This window comes from Pelophylax lessonae (genome assembly GCF_965119305.1).
Source record: "Pelophylax lessonae genome assembly, chromosome: 9".
Lineage (NCBI taxonomy): Eukaryota > Metazoa > Chordata > Amphibia > Anura > Ranidae > Pelophylax > Pelophylax lessonae.
Window position 1 is genome coordinate 254,568,656 of NC_138776.1, and position 19,426 is coordinate 254,588,081.

Consider the following 19,426-nt stretch of genomic DNA (forward strand, 5'->3'; position numbering starts at 1 on the left):
AGGTCCTAGAGGTCACCCAGAAGATCATCGATCTGCTGACAGGAGAGGTGAGCGGTGCTGGGAATTCTGGGACATTATCCAGTAACAGACAAGGGATGTGTCTGGATGGTGACTGTATCATTGTGTGTGTCAGGTTCCTATAAGGTGTCAGGATATCTATTTTCTCCAAACAGGAGCAGGGTAACGAACTCCATCATGGCTTCAAGGTGGAAACATCCCGGCCAATCATATCATCAGGTAAGGAATCTTTGTTGGCTGTGCCTTTTTTTTTTCGCCGATGTTTTGTACCCTTTAGGAGAATCGGTCACGGCTTCAATGTTCAATCCTACAGTGCATCCGGAAAGTATTCAGCGCATCACTTTTCCCACATTTTGTTATGTTACAACCTTATTGCAAAATCGATTAAATTCATTATTTTCCTCCAAATTCTTTTTTTTTTTTTTGGTGCCAAAACCCGGGATCGAACCAGTATTTTCCTCAAAATTCTACAAACAATCCCCCATAATGACAACGTGAAAGAAGTTTGTCAAAATCTTTGCAAATTCATTAAAAACTAAAAAAATACCATGTACATAAGTATTCACACCCTTTGCCATGACACTCAAAATTGAGCTCAGGCGCATCCTGTTTCCACTGATCATCCTTGAGATGTTTCTACAACTTGATTGGAGTCCATCTGTGGTAAATTCAGTTTATTGGACATGATTTGGAAAGGCACACACCTGTCTATATATGAGGTCCCATAGTTACCAGTGCATGTCAGAGCACAAACCAAGCCATGAAGTCCAAGGAATTGTCTGTAGACCTCCGAGACAGGATTGTATGGAGGCACAGATCTGGGGAAGAGTACAGAACAATTTCTGCAGCATTGAAGGTCCCAATGAGCACAGGGGCCTCCATTATCCGTAAATAGAAGAAGTTTGGAACCACCAGGACTCTTCCTAGGGTGGGCCACCCGGCCAAACTGAGCGATCGGGGGAGAAGGACCTTAGTCAGGGAGGTGACCAAGAACTCGATGGTCACTCTGACAGAGCTCCAGCATTTCTTTGTGGAGAGAGGAGAACCTTCCAGAAGAACAACCATCTCTGCAGAACTCCACCAATCAGGCCTGTATGGTAGAGTGGCCAGACGGAAGCCACTCCTCAGTAAAAGGCACATGAGAGCCTGCCTGAAGTTTGCCAAAAGGCACCGGAAGGACTCTGATAATGAGAAACAAAATTCTCTGGTCTGATGAAACAAAGATTAAACTCTTTGGCCTGAATGGCAATCATCATGTCTGAAGGAAACCAGGCACCACTCATCACCTGGCCAATACCATCCCTACAGTGAAGCATGGTGGTGGCAGCATCATGCTGTGGGGATGTTTTTCAGCAGCAGGAACTGGGAGACTAGTCAGGATTGAGGGAAAGATGAATACAGCAATGTACAGAGACTTCCTTGATGAAAACCTGTTCCGGAGCGTTCTGGATCTCAGACTGGGGAGAAGGTTCATCTTCCAACAGGACAACGAGCCTAAGCACACAGCCAAGATAACAAAGGAGTGGCTACAGGACAACTCTGTGAATGGTCTTAAGTGGCTCAGCCAGAGCCCAGACTTGAACCCAATTGAACATCTCTGGAGGGGGACACAGATAAGACATCCCCCGAAAATAAGCCCTAGTGTGTTTTTTGTAACAGAAATGAATTTACAGTATGTCACAAAAGTGAGTACACCCCTCACATTTTTGTAAATATTTTATTCTATCTTTTCATGTGACAACACTGAAGAAATGACACTTTGCTACAATGTAAAGTAGTGAGTGTACAGCTTGTATAACAGTGTAAATTTGCTGTCCCCTCAAAATAACTCAACACACAGCCATTAATGTCTAAACCGCTGGCAACAAAAGTGAGTACACCCCTAAGTGAACATGTCCAAATTGGGCCCAATTAGCCATTTTCCCTCCCCGGTGTCATGTGACTCGTTAGTGTTACAAGGTCTCAGGTGTGAATGGGGAGCAGGTGTGGTAAATTTGGTGTTATCGCTCTCACTCTCTCATACTGGTCACTGGAAGTTCAACATGGCACCTCATGGCAAAGAACTCTCTGAGGATCTGAAATAAAGAATTGTTGCTCTACATAAAGATGGCCTAGGCTATAAGAAGATTGCCAAGACCCTGAAACTGAGCTGCAGCACGGTGGCCAAGACCATACAGCGGTTTAACAGGACAGGTTCCACTCTGAACAGGCCTCGCCATGGTTGACCAAAGAAGTTGAGTGCACATGCTCAGCGTCATATCCAGAGGTTGTCTTTGGGAAATAGATGTATGAGTGCTGCCAGCATTGCTGCAGAGGTTGAAGGGGTGGGGGGGGGGGTCAGCCTGTCAGTGCTCTGACTATACGCCGCACACTGCATCAAATTGGTCTGCATGGCTGTCATCCCAGAAGGAAGCCTCTTCTAAAGATGATGCACAAGAAAGCCCGCAAATAGTTTGCTGAAGATAAGCAGACTAAGGACATGGATTACTGGAACCATGTCCTGTGGTCTGATGAGACCAAGATAAACTTATTTGGTTCAGATGATGTCAAGTGTGTGTGGCAGCAACCAGGTGAGGAGTACAAAGACAAGTGTGTCTTCCTACAGCCAAGCATGGTGGTGGGAGTGTCATGGTCTGGGGCTGCATGAGTGCTGCCGGCACTGGAGAGCTACAGATCATTGAGGGGACCATGAATGCCAACATGTACTGTGACATACTGAAGCAGAGCATGATCCCCTCCCTTCAGAGACTGGGCCACAGGGCAGTATTCCAACATAACGACCCCCAAACACACCTCAAAGACGACCACTGCCTTGCTAAAGAAGCTGAGGGTAAAGGTGATGGACTGGCCAAGCATGTCTCCAGACCTAAACCCTATTGAGCATCTGTGGGGCATCCTCAAACGGAAGGTGGAGGGGCGCAAGGTCTCTAACATCCACCAGCTCTGTGATGTCGTCAACAACATAACAAAATGTGGAAAAAGTGAAGCTCTATTAATTATTTTCCGGATGCACTGTATGTGCTGATATCTTTACTGCTCTACAGATCGTCATTTGTCCTCCTTTATAAGTAAATCGCTTAACGTGGAGGAGTTCCGCGGAGTTCCGCCCACCCCCCCATAAAAAAAAATTAAAAGTCAGCAGCTACACATGCTGTCGGTGATGTCGGCACCGCAGCCGATGTTTGTCAGGTGCTGCCGCCGCCATTGCTGGTAAGTGCGGCTTCACGGGCGGGTCCCTACTGCGCATGCGCGAAACGTTCAAATTGGCTCGGCGGCAGGGGAAGGAGGAGGGGGCTAAACTCTCGAGGGACGGCGCCATCTCCCGGAAGTGGGGAAGGGTACCTGTCAAAAACAGGTACCCATTTCCCCCTTCCCCCTGAAAGGTGCCAAATGTGGCACCGGAGGGGGGGGGGGGGAGGAAGCAAACGAGCGGAAGTTCCACTTTTGGGTGGAACTCCGCATTAAAGAGACCCTGTCACCAACCGACAATATTGCCGGTGAGGGCACAGAAAAGTGAAGTGTTTTTAGCGCTTACTCGCAGCATTTTCTTTCCCATAAATAATACCATTTAAAGCGGGACTCAACTCCCTCCAATGCTGTGTCTACAGAGACAGGTTCTCTTTACGCTCAGCCAGTGAGGGCGAACCTTGGGCACCCCAGATGTTTTGGAACTACATTTCCCATGATGCTCTGCAGAGTAAATGTAGTTCCAAAACATCTGGGGTGCCAAGGTTCGCCATCACTGGATTGTAGAGGAAGATGGAGTCTCAGTTTTGAGCGGTGGTGACTGCAGTTGAGCCCTGATATAAAGACATAGAAACAATGTATTCAGTCAGTGTGTGTGCGTTTCCTACAGATGGATCCAGTCGCAGTAATTCCCCCGAGGGATGTTCGTGGAGCGAGGAGTCCAGTCATGTGAAAGAGGAGGAGGATGACTATGGCAGTCCTGTGGATGACGAGGTAAGTCTATGGCTGGACACACTGTGGGGTTCCTCCCAGGCCTGTTTCAAGAGTCTGGGAATGGAACATTGAATCTTTTATTAGGCTCCATTCACACTTGTGTGACTCCAAATTCGTGCGATTTTGTATTGCGACTTTGGCTGTTGCCCCCCCCCCCCCTCCTCCCTTGGTGCCACATTTGGGAGCATGAAAGTGTCCAAAATCTCTTGGTATGCTGACGCCTTAAGAGTTCCCTTCACTGGAACTAAGGGACCAAACCCAACCCCTGAAAAACAGCCCCACACCATAATCCCCCCTCCACCAAATGGTTTGGACCAGTGCAACAAAGCAAGGTCCATAAAGACATGGATGAGCGAGTTTTCTTTATATATTCTAATGAGGATGGCCCTCTCTGTTATGCAGGGTTCGCGGTTCCCTGATTTAAGCTGCATGCACATTGAACATCTTTGACAGAGTTTCATGCCAGTTCTCCCTGAGGAAGCAGGCCTTGTCCCAGCGAAACCTGTCGGAGATTCCTACATGGTACACCCCGAAAAAAAACAGATGCAGATGTGTGAAGTTACTGACAGATACACTTTTTTATATAGTGAAAATATATATTTTGCCTGGTGTCGTTTTAGTGGGAAGATTTGGTTGACCTCAAGGACGACACAGAAGAAGTCTTCATCAAAGTGAAGGTGGAGAATGTCAGTGAAGGTGAGGGAACTCTTACAGGACAGATAGAAATCTGCCACATAAATCCCAATTCCCCCTTCTGCTCTGAGACATGGCTAATGGAGGCACTGTAATAGGGAACAGTATAATGGAGGCACTGTAATGAGGAGCAGTATAATGGAGGCACTGTAATGAGGAGCAGTATAATGGAGGCACTGTAATGGGGAGCAGTATAATGGAGGCACTGTAATAGGGAGCAGTATAATGAAGACATTGTAATGGGGAGCAGTATAATGGATGCACTGTAATTGGGAGCAGTATAATGGAGGCACTGTAATGGGGAGCGATATAATGGAGGCACTGTAATGGGGAGCGATATAATGGAGGCACTGTAATGGGGAGCGATATAATGGAGGCACTGTAATGGGGAACAGTATAATGGAGGCACTGTAATGGGGAACAGTATAATGGAAGCACTGTAATGGGGAACAGTATAATGGAAGCACTGTAATGGGGAGCAATATAATGGAGGCACTGTAATGGGGAGCAATATAATGGAGGCACTGTAATGGGGAGCGATATAATGGAGGCACTGTAATGGGGAGCGATATAATGGAGGCACTGTAATGGGGAGCGATATAATGGAGGCACTGTAATGGAGAACAGTATAATGGAGGCACTGTAATGGGGAACAGTATAATGGAAGCACTGTAATGGGGAGCAATATAATGGAGGCACTGTAATGGGAGCTGTTTAATGGAGGCGCTGTGATGAGGAGCAGTATAATGGAGGCGCAGTAATGGGGAGCAGTATAATGGAGGCACTGTCATTGGGAACAGTATAATGGAAGCACTGTAATGGGGAGCAATATAATGGAGGCACTGTAATGGGGAGCAGTAGAATGGAGGCACCATAATAGGGTGCAGTGTAATGGAGGCACTATATTGGGGAACAGTATAATGGAGGCACTGTAATTGGAAGCAGTATAACGGAGGTACTATAATGGGGAGCAGTATAATGGAGGCACTGTAATGGGGAGCATTTTAATGGAGGCACTATAATAAAAAGCAGTATAATGGAGGCACTGTAATGGGGAACAGTATAATGGAGGCTCTGTAATGGGAAGCAGTATAATGGAGGCACTGTAATTAGAAGCAGTATAATGGAGGCACTGTAATAGGGAGCAGTATAATGAAGGCACTGTAATAGGGAGCAGTATAATGGAGGCACTGTAATGGGGAGTAGTATAATGGAGGCACTGTAATAGGGAGCAGTATAATGGAGGCGCTGTAATGGGAGCAGTATAATGGAGGCACTATAATGGGGAGTATGATAATGGAGGCGCAGTATAATGGAGGTGCTATAATGAGGGGCCCAATGTAAGAAGGGTTGGTACCGGGGCTCTTCACTGGTCACTAATGTAGGGAAAGCATTACTTGGCTAGGGCGCACACTGACAACCAATGCTTGATTTATCTATACTTTAGTTTTGCTAGATCCCCTTTAAAAAAATACAACCTTGCCCAGTGATCTTTGGCATTTTTAAAGTAGATCTCCACCTCTCTGGGGTTGCCTTCCCCAGCCTAATGGGAACTGTATGGACAGTGATTGTGGTCTTTATTCTTCACTTTGGTTTTCTTGTACAGATGAGTCCAGTAATTTTGGTTCTCCTGAGAAAAGTCCAAGTCCCACAACTACCAGATGCTGTAAAGAAGAGGATGAGGACGTTCCTATAGACTGTAAGGTGGGAGAGCGCATATACACTGCATGGCTAAAAGTTAGTAGACTCCTGATCATCACACATTAGATGAGCTTGAAATCTCATTCCAAAACTATGGGCAATAATATGGAGTTACCCCCCTCTACTTTGTGTAGCGGAGTAGCAGTATAATCTACGATATCTCCACTGGCAGTCAGACATAGCATACAATAATCCTGGTAGCGTATAGTATTCCCAACCCTACAATAACCAGACGACACATAGCTTGGAGGTCAAAACTAGACTGCCTTGTTTATTGAAAAACACAGGGATCTACACTCTGCCAAAACCCCTCCCTCTTCGAGACATTCCACACACAAAGCTGAACATCCCATAATAACCTTACTCTGCCAGACAGAAACAATAGGACAATAGAAGGCAGGTATTTAACAATAACAAACCCCCACCCATCTCCTGAGGAACACTGCTCAGAAATATGATAGTCCCAAGTGAAAGAGTTCTCACTCTCTCCACACAAACCACACTACAAACACTTGGTTCTTAAAGGTATACACATGCAATAAACATAATGCATACACAAAGGACAATATACAGTGGCTGTGTTTGCCACTCTTTGTGATTATCATAGCCTCCACTCCTCTGGGAAGGCTTTCCACAAGATTTTGGGGTGCGTCTGTGGTAATATGTGCCTATTCAGCCAAAAAAAATGAGTGATATCCAGTATTGTTGGGTTAGAAGACCTGGCTCACCATCGGTTTTTGAGTTCATCCCAAAGCTGTTCAGTAGTGTTCCTCATCACCGAACTCGTAAAACCATGGCTTCATGGAGGTGGCCTTGTACAGTTCTGCTGGAAAAGGAAGGGGCCTTCTCCAAGCTGTTACCACAAGGTTGGAAATGCACAATTTTATGAAATTACTTTATATGCTGTAGTATTACCTTTCAATGGAAACACCTTAACCCAATCATTTCGAGGTCGGCATTGGCCATACAGTGTACAGTGTTGGTCAGACATCCAAGTTTTTTGGTCATAAAGCCCCAATTCCTGCACCTTCACACCTCAGATCACCCCAATACCTGCACTATCACACTTCAGATCACCCCAATTCCTGCACCTTCACACCTCAGATCACCCCAATACCTGCACTATCACACTTCAGATCACCCCAATTCCTGCACCTTCACACCTCAGATCACCCCAATTCCTGCACCTTCTCATCTCAGATCACCCCAATTCCTGCACCTTCACACCTCAGATCTACCCCAATTCCTGCACATTCACACCTCAGATCACCCCAATTCCTGCACTATCACACCTCAGATCACCCCAATTCCTGCACTATCACACCTCCGATCACCCCAATTCCTGCACCTTCACACCTCGGATCACCCCAATTCCTGCACCTTCACACCTCAGATCACCCCAATTCCTGCACCTTCACACCTCGGATCACCCCAATTCCTGCACCATCACACCTCGGATCACACCAATTCCTGCACCTTCACACCCCAGATCACCCCAATTCCTGCACCTTCACACCTCAGATCACCCCAATTCCTGCACCTTCACACCTCAGATCACCCCCAATTCCTGCACCTTCACACCTCAGATCACCCCAATTCCTGCACCTTCACACCTCCGATCACCCCAATTCCTGCACCTTCACACCTCAGATCACCCCAATTCCTGCATCTTCACACCTCAGATCACCCCAATTCCTGCATCTTCACACCTCAGATCACCCCAATTCCTGCACCTTCACACCTCAGATCAGCCCCAATTCCTGCACCTTCACACCTCAGATCAGCCCCAATTCCTGCACCTTCACACGTCAGATCACCCCAATTCCTGCACCTTCACACCTCAGATCAGCCCCAATTCCTGCACCTTCACACCTCAGATCAGCCCCAATTCCTGCACCTTCACACCTCAGTTCAGCCCAATTCCTGCACCTTCACACCTCAGATCACCCCAATTCCTGCATCTTCACACCTTATATCAGCCCAATTCCTGCACCTTCACACCTCAAATCAGCCCTAATTCCTGCACCTTCACACCTCTGTTCCCTTACATCTCAAATCAGGCCCAATTGCTGAAACTTCACACCTTAGAGCCTTTATGATTGAAAGACCTGAAATCCAATTAATTAAAGGGGCGGGACAGGGACAATCCAGTTGGGAAGGAAAAGGCTAGACAGTGCTGGATTGTCCTCCAGCAAGGAAAAAGGGCAGACTCTATTTGATTTTTGTGCAGCTTCTAATGCACACGGTGACATGTCCACAGTGTGCAGTAAAATCAAAGTAAGCAGTTTCAGTACAGGAGAGGAGCCGGTACAACTGTGCAAGACTGAAGGAAAGGCCCGAGTTCAGCTTTAAATGTTTATTCTATGTGATAGTCTTTCTACGTTGTACTTGTATGCTATGCCATTGCTGTACAATCTGCCCCCTGCATAGCACCTCTAAGTAATATTGATTATATTGTATACTTTTACCACAGTGTATAAACCTGTGCTATTATTTTATCCTTGTTATTATTCTAAAGAACTGTATAATTCTACTATATCATTAGTATACTTTGTTAATCTGAAATGTCTGACTTATTAGTCTGTTTTTTTTTTTTTTGGCTTTTAGGAGAAAGAAATTAATATTGTAGAGGTCGCCATTTTCCCACAGTCAGAAGATGAGACTCCATTGAAAGTAGAGGAAGTAAAAATTGGTCTAGGTGAGTAATTCTACTTCCATACTGGTCCATTTCTGGCACTTCCCTCCTACATGTAAAAATCATTTTTTTTTTTGCTAGAAAATTACTCAGAACCCCCAAACATATATATATATTTTTAGCAGAGATCCTAGGAATTAAAATGGCGGTAATTTCAACTTTTTATGTGACACGGTATTTGCGCAGAAATTTTTCAAAAAATGTTATGAATTAAAAAAAAGAAAAACACTAAAGTTAGCCAAATTTATTTTGTATATTGTGAAAGATGTTACGCCGAGTAAATAGATACCTAACATGTCACGCTTTAAAATTGCGCACACTCGTGGAATGACGCCAAACTTCGGTACTTAAAAATCTCTATAGGTGACGCTTTAAATAAATTTACAGGTTACCAGTTTAGAGTTACAGAGGAGGTCATGGGCTAGAATTGTTGCTCTTGCTCTAACGTTCACGGCAATACCTCACATGTATGGATTGAACGCCGTTTTACATATGTGGCCACGACGTACACATGCGTTCGCTTCTGCGTGGGAGCACTTTATTTATTTTTTATTTTTTTTATTGTTTATTTTATTTTTTATTTTTACACTTTCCCTTTTAATTGTTTTTTTATTTGTTTATTTATTTATTTTTTTTTATACACTTTTCCTTGAATTTTTTTTTATTGTTTATTTAATTTTTTATTTTTACACTTTCCCTTTTAATTTTTTTTTTTTTATTTATTTTTTTTTTTACACTTTCCCTTTAATTTTTTTTATTTTTACACTTTCCCTTTAATTTTTTTATTTATTTATTTATTTTTTTATACACTTTTCCTTAATTTTTTTTATTGTTTATTTTATTTTTTATTTTTACACTTTTCCCTTAAATTTTTTTTTTTTTTATCACTTTTATTCCTATTACAAGGAATGTAAACATCCCTTGTGATAGGAATAGTGAATGACAGGTCCTCTTTATGGGGAGATCTGGGGTCAATAAGACCTCACATCTCTCCTCCCAGGCTGGAAAGCCTGGAATAAAAAAAAAAAAATCTTGGCTATTCAGCCGAGATCACGGCAGTATTGACAACTGCCAGGCCTGGCGTGACGTCATCACGTCGCGCCCAGGCCTCCGAGAGTCATAGAGACTGCCAGGGACCATCTGGTCATCGGCAGTCTCTATGGTGTACTTCTGCCGACGGCTGATTCCTTTTCCGGCTCGCCGATCGCACGGGCGAGCCGGTAGAAGCGGCGGGAGGGGGGTTGTCCTTATCTATGAAGCCACGTGTGATGGGTTAAGTGACTCAATAAACCGCACATCCCCCAGCTTCATACAATGCACTCACATTTATTTAAAACAATAATACAGAGGTTGACAATCCAACAGCTTTCACGTGTTCCATATATCTAATCCAACCACCAGGCTCCACCTCTACGCGTTACGCCACTATCACACATGGCTTCATCTATTTTTTTACCTCTGTATTATTGTTTTAAATAAATGTGAGTGCATTGTATGAAGCTGGGGGGGGGGGGGGGGGTTTCCTTCAGACACAGCTGATCATGGATCCAGGTAAAGAGCCGGTTATCAGCATTCCTCTCCTCACGCTGTCACAGCATGAGGAGAGGAGAGAGCCAGTAACTGGCTAGTGTGAAAGAGGACATCTGCACTGATAATCAAGGCACTGATCATCAGTGTCCTGGTGATCAGTGCAGCACAAACAGTACCACTCAATTCTGCCAATCGGTGCCCATTAGTGCCGCCTATCAGTGCCATCAGTGCTGTCAGTCATTGCCGCCTATAAGTGCCACTGATTGACAGCACTAATGTCCTGATTATTAGTGCAGCCCCAAAAGTGCCAATTAGTGCCCATCAGTGATGCAAATCCGTGCCACCTATTAGTGCCCATCAGTGCTCATCGTTGCTGCCTATCAGTGCTCATCGTTGCTTCCTATTAGTGCCCATCAGTGCTGCCTATCAGTGCCCATACGTGCTGCCTATTAGTGCCCATCAGTGCCTCCTCATCAATGCAGCCTCATTAGCACACATTAGTGAAGGAAAAAAATTACCTGTTTGCGACTTTTTATAACAAAAGCTAAGAAAAAGGTTTTATTTTTTTCCAAAATTTTTGGTCTTTTTTTTTGTTTAGTAAAAAATAAAACACCAAGCGGTGATTAAATACCGCCAAAGGAAAGCTCTATTAATGTGAAAAAAAATTTATAAAAATGTCATATGGTTTACAGTGCTGCATGACCGTGCAATTGTCACTCAAAGTGCGACAGCGCTGAAAGCTGAAAATTGGCCTGGGCAGGAAGGGGGAAAGGGGTTAATGTTCCTCCCAGCAGTTATTCAGCAAGGATGCCTTCTGAGCTGCCTTGAAGGGGGTGATAAAAAATGACTCCGTAAAAAGGTAGAATTCACCTGAAATTTGGAGTTTAGGCACACGTACCTTTTTTAAATATTGAAAAATGTGTTTTGTTTTGTTCAAATTAAGGAAAATGTGGCAAATATTACATGAAAAATATTTAAATTTGTTTTTCAACAGATGGTGGTAACAGTGACAGTTTAAAACCATCAGATTCCCCTAGCATGAGGCATGGCCAAGGCTCTCCAGGCATTGCTTCCGTCAGTGAAAACGCGCCTGCTGCACGCATGCCTCCCAATGAGGAGAAGACCATTCCCGAACCAATGCACGGCGGCTTCTTCAGCAACTTGGACAAGACTCGGCGCAACACTGCCAAAAATTCCTTTATATGTAGCCAGTGTGGGGATGGCTTTGCCACCAGGGCCCAGCTCTTAGCCCACCACAGGGCACACAATGGGGAGAAGCCCTTTGTTTGCTCTGAATGCGGCAAAGGCTTCACCCGTAACACCATCTTGGTGGAGCACATGCGGCTGCACACAGGGGAGAAACCTTTCTCTTGTTCTGAGTGTGGGCAGAAGTTCATTAGCAACGGCCAACGTATCCGACATGAGCGGCTTCACTCGGGCCAGAAGCCTTACGTGTGCAATGTGTGCGGCAAAGGGTTCACCCGCAACACCATCCTGAACGAGCACATGCGCATTCACACCGGAGAGAAGCCTTACGCATGCGTGGAGTGCGGAAAACGGTTTACCACCAACTCCCAGCTGGTCAAGCACATCAAGTACCACCGCGACGAAAAGCCCCATGTCTGTTCGCACTGCGGCAAACGGTTCATTAGCAATGGACTGTTGGTTATCCACCAGCGGATTCATACAGGTGAGAAACCTTTTGTTTGCCGGGAATGTGGGAAGGCCTTCGCCCGAAACGCCATCCTCCAGGAGCACATGAGAATTCATTCTGGGGAAAGGCCTTTTGAATGCAAAGAGTGCGGGAAATGTTTTGCCAGTAACTCCCACCTGGCCAAACACCTGAAGAACCACACCGGAGACAAGCCTCATGCCTGCCCTGAATGTGGGAAGCGGTTCATGTGCAATGCCCTGCTCGTCATTCATTACCGAAGCCACACCGGGGAGAAGCCATTTGTGTGCAATGACTGTGGGAAATGTTTCGCCAAGAAAGGCAGCCTGGTGACTCATCAGAGGATTCACACCGGAGAAAAACTTTTTATCTGCACAGATTGTGGGAAGGGTTTCACTCAGGGTTCCGACCTGGTCTCCCACCAGCGGATCCACACAGGGGAAAAGCCCTTTGTCTGCAAGGAGTGTGGAAAGAGTTTTGCTCAGAACTCACAACTGTCTGTCCACCAGAAGAACCACAAGGGTGAAAAGCCGCACACTTGCACCATCTGCAAAAAGAGCTTCTCCACTAAGGGAAGCCTCACTGCCCACTCTAAAGTACACACTGGTGAGAAACTCTTTACCTGCCCAGTTTGCGACAAGGGCTTTACTAGTAACTCTAAGGTGATTATCCACCAGAGATCTCACACGGGAGAGAAGCCTTTTATCTGTTCAGAATGCGGAAAAGGGTTTGTCAGCAATTCAGTCCTCGTGGCTCATGGGAAACTTCACGAGGCCAAAACACTGTAGTTTTTTTAACGCTGTTAAAGACCAAAGACTGTAGAATGTAAAAGTCTGGGCATACTGAACATATTAAGCGGTTTTAGGGCACACATTCTGAAAGTGGGGTGTGATTGAAGCCCACGGCCATACCATAAGTGGGGTGTGATTAAAGCCAATGGCTGTACCACAAGTAGGGTGTGATTGAAGCCCATGGCTGTACCACAAGTAAGGTGTGATTGAAGCCCATGGCTGTACCACAAGTAGAGTGTGATTGAGCCCATGGCTGTACCACAAGTAGGGTGTGATTGAAGCCCATGGCTGTACCACAAGTAGGGTGTGATTGAAGCCCATGGCTGTACCACAGGTAGTGTGTGATTGAAGCCCATGGCTGTACCACAAGTAGGGTGTGATTGAAGCCCATGGCTGTATCACAAGTAGGGTGTGATTGAAGCCCATGGCTGTACCACAAGTAGGGTGTGATGGAAGCCCATGGCCTTACCACAAGTGCTCCACGACTATCTAAGGAGGCATTTTACAAAAAAAAGTAGATTAGTTACTGGAGTAATTTCCACCTTACTCTTGGGTTCACTTCAACTACACACTCTTGTTCAAGGGAAAATTATAAAACAAATTTGAATCAGAACCTGGGTGGATATTCAGATTCAGGATATTGGAAGTGAACACAATGGTGTAAATAGTCCCTTGTATGCCAATTATGATCGTTTTGGTATGGTTAACATACTTGGTTGCAGCTGTGGTTCCTATACTAGGGTGTCCCTTGTGGCCTTCCATACAACACTATTTGCTGAATGTGAAATTATACGAGGAAGATTTTGTTACTTAAGAGCATTGGCTTTTATATTGGGGTTGCTGACGTTCCCATAATAGTTACCCAATTTTACATGGAGAAAACATGATGTTCTTTGAGTACTGCCCACCTCACCCATTTAGCTTTGTAAAGTATTTGGAATTTTTCTTTAAATGTGTTTGTTATTATAAGCTTGGCTCTGCCAATTTGGTGCTACTAATTATTGTAAGTTCTGCAGTCATAGAATGCCGAACAGTTAATGCTGATATAGTTCCAGCTGAGGTACCGGTCATGTGATGAAGGAGCACATATTTTTATGTCTCAATCTGAGACATCAGAAGCGGGAAGGGCAGCATGAATCAAGTGCATGGGTTACCTCCAAGCTCTCTGGTTGGAACATCTTTTCTTCTCTTGCAAGCCAATGGAGTGGTGAGGTAGCCTATTGTTTTGCCCTGCGTGGGAAAAGCACTTGTTCACTGTAGGTTAAAATGAGAGATAATGATTGAGGTGGGAGATAATATTTTAAAGCTAATTTCCAGGAACTCAGCTTCCTTGTAATTAGTGAAGGCACATAATGAGTTAAGTCCAAGGAGGTGCATGAAATTTACTGGACCTATCTCTATTATTTTACATCTGACAATTGCACTCCTAGAAGACGGCTATCACTGTTTTTCTGTAAGCCTAAAGCTGATGCTTCAGGTCTAAACATCTTCAATATTCTAGTTGATGCAGCTGCAATGCCTGCCCCTCCCCTCCTCCTGCCCAGTCACAGAAGCCTTTGTACTATGTGAACTTATTCACAAAATACAAAGGCTTCTCTGAATGGGCAGCAGAGGGAAGGGGCGGGCATAACTGCTCTGAGTGCCTCTCTCACATCCCCGAGTGTCAATGTATATACCCTTTCAGATATAAAAAAACAGAGATAAGTTCAACTGCACCTCATTGGACTTAACTTTTTACAAAGTGGCTGAATTCCTGGAATTCAGCTTTTTATATGTGATTATGGTGGAAGGTCCATCAAAATAAAATGTAACTTATAGTGACCCATTTTATGCAAATAGATAAGCATGTAATACCGATATTATGTAATTCTGATCGCAGTTTCATGTGAACTGGGAGCTACAGGTGTAGGGAAAAGGTTTGAGCCCCTGTCAAGTTTTTATTGGTCAAGTCCAAAGAAGAAGGAAGCCTGTTGCACTCTACAAGATTCAAATGCAGAAAAACTTTATTCATCCTGCCTAGAACCACCTTCCTCTGATGGGTTTCAACTACTAACCTGGGCTCGATTGAGCCCTGGCTACTGGGTGAAACAACATCAGTAGGTAGTACCAGGCAGAGTGCAGTAGGCTTCCTTCTTCTTCGAACTTGCTCAGTGTGTGAGGTAGAGGATGTACTCCTGCTGGCGTCTTGTTTCCGATCTTTGATGAAGTGACTCAAATTCAGGCTTGTGAGTTGGGTTTTTATTGATGTTTGCGGTGAAATTGGAGAGATTTACCACCACTTCCTGTCTACAAAACACAACAGGAAGCAAAAACAGTCTCACAAAAGTGAGGGGAAACCACCCCCAGATGTAAGGAGGGATCCTGATAGGGATACTTGATTTCATGATACTTATCTGGCCTTTGACCACAGCATGGCGACCCCACATCCACATATGCCAGCTTGGGCTTGTTTCACATTGGCTTCAGCTTGTATAAGGGCAGTGTAACTGCAAGCTTTTAGGAAACTTTCAGCAAGCTTTAAGCAGCTTTCTCTAAACCTTTTAAAGAGTCCTTCAGCTCTTGTTTGGAAATGTTATACACCGATCCTAATGGGAGTGCTAATTGCTTCCCCCCCACACACACACACACTTCTTCCCATTCACAGAAGCCTTTGCATTATGTGAAATCATTCACAAAATACAAAGGCTTCTTTGAATGACCAGCAGATGGGAGGGCAGGCATAGCTGCTCTGTGTGCTTCTCTCCTCTGGTCCCAGAGTGTATCCTCTGGGAGTGCAATAAACCCGTCACCTTTAAGTGATAGAGATACGTCCCGGAGATTTAACTCATAGTGTGCCTGCACCTTTTGCAAAGCTGCCAAATTCCTGAAAATTAGCTTTAAAGTGAACCTGTCAAAAATCTGGGAAGTTTGCACAGGAGCAGAGGTTATGATTGGTGAAAAATGAATGTCAAAACGACAAGCAGATCAGGAGTTACAGGTGGCTTAACCTATGTGCATATATCAACATTAGCCTTTTAGAGATGACCCCACCCATCACAATAAAAGTCTAGTACAGGAAAGATGGGAGGGGCCAGACTCCATTTTGTTCAGAGCAGGTTGATATTTTGGCACAACTTCCACTACCTATATCTCCGGATCTAAGAATTACTTCGAGGCGTGGTTTTCAATGGAGATGACCTCAGGTTGTGTATTTTTTTTCCAACGCGTTCTTCATCGTGCTCCATTTCAGCAGACAACATTTGATACAGGTTCACTTAAAGTCCGTTAAAACACATACAGCAGAGGGCGCCATCTAAGTGCAACAATAAATCATTTCTTGTATGATGAAAATAAATTGGCAACTCACACAATGTAAGTTTGTGGAGACATGTAGAGCATAAGAAATCAGGACAGCCAGGGTGCCCTGTGGCAGAGGCATTGTGTCCAGGAACTGCCACCAGCTGGGTAGGCATAGGAAGCTCCGAGCACTTCCTTCTCAGGAAGAGACTCCAGAGGAACTCAAAGGATGATTTCAGACGCCGGGGGATGTCCTGGGGGCTTGGCTACACATTTCAAGGCATTCCTGCCTCTTTGTCAAGCATGTCTCAAGGGCGGAATGCCTTGAAATGCGTAGCCATGCCCCCAGGACATCCAGGGTCTCTGGAGGAACTGCACCTTGTGAAAGGAAGCTTATCAAAGTCTACCCTTGACATAAAAACTGATTTATTTACAGGGAACCCTGTTGCAGAGTGTGATCACTGGGTGCAGCGGAGTCCATTCAGATCAAACATTGTGGAGTAAACAGGAACTGGCTTCTTTATTGAAACATAACACAGAAATCAAAGATGTCACCTCATTGTAATAAGAACAACAGAACAGGAAGGGATAACCAACAAGTTTAGTACAGTGTACAGGAAATTACAACACATCATAGCATATCACTGAGCATTAGCGACATCTAGTGTCCTATTTATGAACTGCAATTAATCTGCTACACTGAAAGCTGTTGTATCTCCAACAAACCCTATAGCAGCAGCATCCAGTGCAGGGATTGTGCTGCAATGCCTGCGGCCAGGTAGGCATATGAAGCTTAGAGCACTTCCTGGTCAGGAGGAGACTCCAGAGGAACCTAATGGATGATATCAGATGCCAGATGATGTCCTGGGGGCGTGGCTACACATTTCAAGGCACTCCCCCCTTTTTAGTCAGGCCTGCCTCAATGCAGGAATGCCTTAAAATGCGTAGCCACATCCCTAGGAGATCCCCTGGTGCCTGACACCATTGGGTTCCTCTGGAGTCTCCTTCTGACCAGGAAATGCTGAGCTCCCTATGCCTACCTGGCTGGCGGCAGTGCTGCACAATCCCTGGACTGGATGCCTCTGCTATAGAGTTCCCTGCATGTCCTGATTTCTTACGCTCTACATGCCCCCAAAAACATACTTTATTGAAGTACCTAATGCATGATATCAGATGCCAGGGGATGCCTGGGGGTGTGGCCACACATTTCAAGGCATTCTTGCCTCTTTGTCAAGCCTACATTTGTACGCCGACTAATTTTTTGGTTGCCTTACACAGTGAAGTGGGTCCATTTACTGCCTGTAATAAATTTTTTTAGCCAAAACAGGTGTTTGTGTGTTTTTCTTTAGACGCAGAATCAGACATGGCGGCATATCTTCAGTAAGTGCGCATTTTGCGTTATATTTGCACCACTTGCCTGAAAGATATTTTGGAGACCGCTTTCACATCCTTCCTTGTTCTTCCATACCTTAACCACTTAAGCCCCAGCCCTATTTCGGACACTTTTTGTTCACGCGTTAAAACCAGTATTTTTTCCTAGAAAACTACTTAGAACCCCCAAACATTATATATATTTTTTAGCAAAGACTCTGGAGAATAAAATGTCGGTCATTGCAATATTTTTTATCACGCGGTATTTGCGCAGCGGTCTTTAAAGCGCCATTATTTTTGGAAAAAATTTGAAAAATCACATTTCACTAATTTTAAAAAATACTAAACAGTAAAGTTAGCCCATTGTTTTTGTATATTGTGAAAGAACATGTCACGCCGAGTAAATAGATACCCAACATGTTACGGTTTAAAATTGCGCCCCCCCCCCCCCCCCGTGGGATCGCGACAAACTACGGTCAATAGAGATCTCAATCTGCGACGCTTTAAATTTATTTAATGGTTACCAGTTTTGAGTTAGAGTGTAGCTCTTTTTTTTTAATTATTGCTCACGCTCTGGCGATCGCAGCGATACCTCACATGTGGGGTTTGAACAGCGATTTCATTTGCGGCTCGACTTCCGTATATGTTTTTTTTGTGCGCGAGCTAACGGTGACGGGGGCGGCTAAATTTTTTTTTTTTTTTCCCATTTATTTTATTTATTTTTTTACCTTTATTAAAGTTTTTAAAAAAAAAAAAATCTGATCACTTTTATTGCTGTCACAAGCAATGTAAACATCCCTTGTGACACCAATATGTAGTGACAGGTACACTTTATGGAGGGATCGAGGGTCTAAAAGACCCCAAACCCCTCCACTACACTTCCCTGTATGCAAAACGCCGAAAACGGCATTTTTGCATACAGCCGTTTTTTAAATTTGCCGCCTTTTGCAGCACAGTAACCCGGACGTGACGTCATGGACGCCGCCTCCGGGTTACGTCATCGGAGACCCGATCGATGCCATTTCCGGCATTCATCGGGACTCCATCCAGCCGGCGGACGTGCCGGCTGGGTGCTCGGGGCTCCCGGTGGGACGGAAGCCCCGAGCAAAGCCACGGAAGGTGGCGGGAGGGGGGGGGGATGTCCCCTCCCGCCCCCCCGGGTACCGATCGAGCTGCTCCCGAGCCGCATCGGTCGGTACCGACGGAAAGCCGACCGTCGGCTTCAAACCACGGTACCGGGATGGTGCCTCTAGCTAGAGGCATCATCCCGGTATAACACCGCAAAGTTTACTGACGTAGATCTACGTTAGTATGCGGTAAGTGGTTAAAGCGGAGTTCCGGGCACGAAAACATTTTTTTAATAAACATACCCCTGGGATAGTCAGGGCTAGTACATTCCACAATGGCTAGCCTCTGATCTGTCCCGGTTCGCACTTACCTGCAAGAAGAAATACTCACTTATAAAATTTCTTCTCCAGCGTTGCCATCTCTGTTGTGGGCAGCTGAAGCCGGTGTTCTAAAATTTTCTCGGACCCGTGAAAAAATCGGACCTCTTCACTTCCGGTTATAGGAGTCTCAAGTGCGCATGTGCATAAGACATTATCTTGGTTTGGTAAACTTATAACACATAGCGGCCAGCTGAATGAGAGGAGGCGGGGCTGAGGTGGGACGGAAGACACCGCCGCGTCATCTGCAGAGCTGAATAGAGGAGGCGGGACG

The 19,426-nt window shown here is 45.1% G+C and overlaps 1 protein-coding gene across 1 annotated transcript in view; it reads left to right on the forward strand.

Moving 5' to 3' along the window:
• The window catches only part of LOC309564374 (uncharacterized protein), a 350,413-nt gene extending 336,882 nt beyond the window's left edge, over positions 1 to 13,531 (forward strand). Inside the window, exons 15-20 of the mRNA XM_082269001.1 lie at positions 174 to 237; positions 3,875 to 3,978; positions 4,599 to 4,674; positions 6,278 to 6,375; positions 8,980 to 9,070; positions 11,592 to 13,531. Of these exons, the coding sequence (XP_082125127.1) occupies positions 174 to 237; positions 3,875 to 3,978; positions 4,599 to 4,674; positions 6,278 to 6,375; positions 8,980 to 9,070; positions 11,592 to 13,057 (1,899 nt within the window). The 3' untranslated portion in view covers positions 13,058 to 13,531. The remainder of the gene's footprint in view (positions 1 to 173; positions 238 to 3,874; positions 3,979 to 4,598; positions 4,675 to 6,277; positions 6,376 to 8,979; positions 9,071 to 11,591) is intronic.
• Positions 13,532 to 19,426: the final 5,895 nt, after the last annotated feature.